Source organism: Propithecus coquereli, unplaced genomic scaffold (assembly GCF_000956105.1).
Source record: "Propithecus coquereli isolate 6110/MARCELLA unplaced genomic scaffold, Pcoq_1.0 Scaffold308, whole genome shotgun sequence".
In the NCBI taxonomy this organism is placed as follows: domain Eukaryota; kingdom Metazoa; phylum Chordata; class Mammalia; order Primates; family Indriidae; genus Propithecus; species Propithecus coquereli.
In genome coordinates this window covers 1,460,384-1,462,466 of record NW_012148708.1, presented here as the reverse complement: position 1 = coordinate 1,462,466, position 2,083 = coordinate 1,460,384, and the positions used below count along the sequence as shown (strand labels likewise).

At 46.2% G+C, this 2,083-nt stretch overlaps 1 protein-coding gene across 1 annotated transcript in view; it reads right to left on the bottom strand.

Moving 5' to 3' along the window:
• Window positions 1–2,083, bottom strand: part of AFG3L2 (AFG3-like AAA ATPase 2) — a 64,411-nt gene that overhangs the window by 54,512 nt on the left and 7,816 nt on the right. Inside the window, exons 4-5 of the mRNA XM_012649968.1 lie at window positions 1,737–1,837; window positions 1,449–1,601 (exon numbers count right to left, since the gene is read on the bottom strand). Of these exons, the coding sequence (XP_012505422.1) occupies window positions 1,449–1,601; window positions 1,737–1,837 (254 nt within the window). The remainder of the gene's footprint in view (window positions 1–1,448; window positions 1,602–1,736; window positions 1,838–2,083) is intronic.

Here is a 2,083-nt window from a genome sequence, read left to right as displayed (position 1 = left end):
AAAGATTCTTAAACACCTGATCCCAAGGACTGTGACTGATTCGGAAGCACCCTTTGAGATATGCTCGTGTCCTGCCGCCTGCTTTGTCACAACTCTGGGAGGCATGAATGACAAACTAAAAGTAACTGTTCTTAAAGGCAGTCTCTGGAAAGCAAAGACTAGAAGTGCTCTACCTCCATGAAACTGTTGGGGAGCCAGTGGGTCAGGAGATGGCGGCATGGAGAGCCCTCCTGAAGTACCTGCCCCACACTTGGAAGGGCTGCTGCGGCCCGCTCACATGGACGGGAGTTACTTCTGAGTAAGCACGTTCCCTACCACACTGGAGAAGTACTCACACAGCAGCCTCACTTTCATGAGAAAATCAGAGTAGCTAGGAGGATTCAAGGAAGCTGGTGGCGTAAGGCAGCACCAGGAATGTGTCTGCCCAACTACACGACCACTGTACAGGCAGAATCTGTCTGACGTAACTATTTTGGAACTCTGGAGTTTACTGAAGGCTGGCAACCTCCAGCGGAAGGCCTGCATGGTAAACCGCGGTTAACTTAGGTCACTTCCAGCTCTGAGCGCAAGAGCGGCTAGCTAGCCGTCTGAGTAGATGACAACCATTTCGTATATCCTGACCCTCCTGTACAATCTTTAGAAATAATCTGGACTCTTTATACTGCCTCAGTAAATATTAATATTTTATCTTTACTGTATCTATTTCATTGGTGAAAAGCCAAGTATTGAGAGGTTAAGGAATTTCCCCAAGGTCACACAGCAGGCCTAATCCTGGTTCTCTCACTAGCACTGTATTTCAGCAACTCTGAGATGCACATTTTTCATAGTTTAACATCTCAGAAATCAGGATCCATTTTACAACTGATGACATGTCATAGTTTCACTGGCAACGTATTACATTTTTCTTAGTAATATATAAAACAAGTGTCTTACAATTAGCATCTGAAATCCGCTGAGACACAGTCTTCCCTGGGCAAAGGCCCAGCAGGCAGTAACACAGGTTGCTCAGCATGCGGCGTGATGTCGGAGTCCACACGCCCTCCCAGCCCCTCCCCTACAGCCCTCCGCGCTTATTTTACACAGCTCGGATGGCTGCCAAGCCCACAGCAGATTAAAAGCAGTGAAGACCTAAAAAGAGCTGAGAGAAGCTGGGGCTCGACAGCCAGAAAAAGGCAGCTGTGGAGGACTGCCAGGACCACAGCTGGAAGAGTGGTCCCAAAACCAGGTTGTAGTAGGAAGTGAAATAAAATGATCTGGGGGTAGATCTGGTGATACTGGGTCAAAACAGGTTTATTGGCTGCAGTACTTTCCAGCATTAGAAAAATCTGATGTAAAAATAACAGCTCTACAGTGGACGGGTCAGGCTAACTTGCTATCACTTTCTTGGTCTAATGTACCAAATTTCACCTTTTGAACCACAACAGCCACCAATCTCATAAAATACTTACTACTCCTTTAGAAAGATAGTTATTGACAAAGTCCTTCCAAGTAATTTCTCTCCCAGAGCTCTTGAACAGGAAGTAAAACATGATTCCTCCCCAAAACAGGGCAGTCCAGAGAAAGTACATCCTGAAATCCTTGTCGTCCCATGGAATGTCACCCTGAGCAGAGAGGGAGACATTTCTGTGAAGAATGAAATCCCACAATTGGTAGTATCCTCCCAATACTACCAACACCTCCCAACTCTTCCCAGGGCCACCGTCGTAATGTCGAATTAACACGGTGTGGAATCGAACCTTCTGGAACCTGGACCACCAGTGAGAATCGTCTTTCTTGCCACCTCGTTTTCCACCACCTCCTCCTCCTGAAGAGTGTGGGGCAGCAGCTGGTTTTGATTCTGTTCATAAACAAAAAGCATACACAACAGCGTTGCAGGGTTTTATATCTCTCAGCAGTGTTTTCACTGATACAGTTTACTAAAAGATTTATTTCAAAATACATTATGGCAACTGACCAGTCACCAAATAAAACACCCTGAGAAAGAACACTAATACAAAGTGTTAATATCTGAGGAGGCTGGCAAGTGCTTCACCTGCATCGTCTCATGAAATACGCACAATATAGGCCGGGCGCGGTGGCTCAC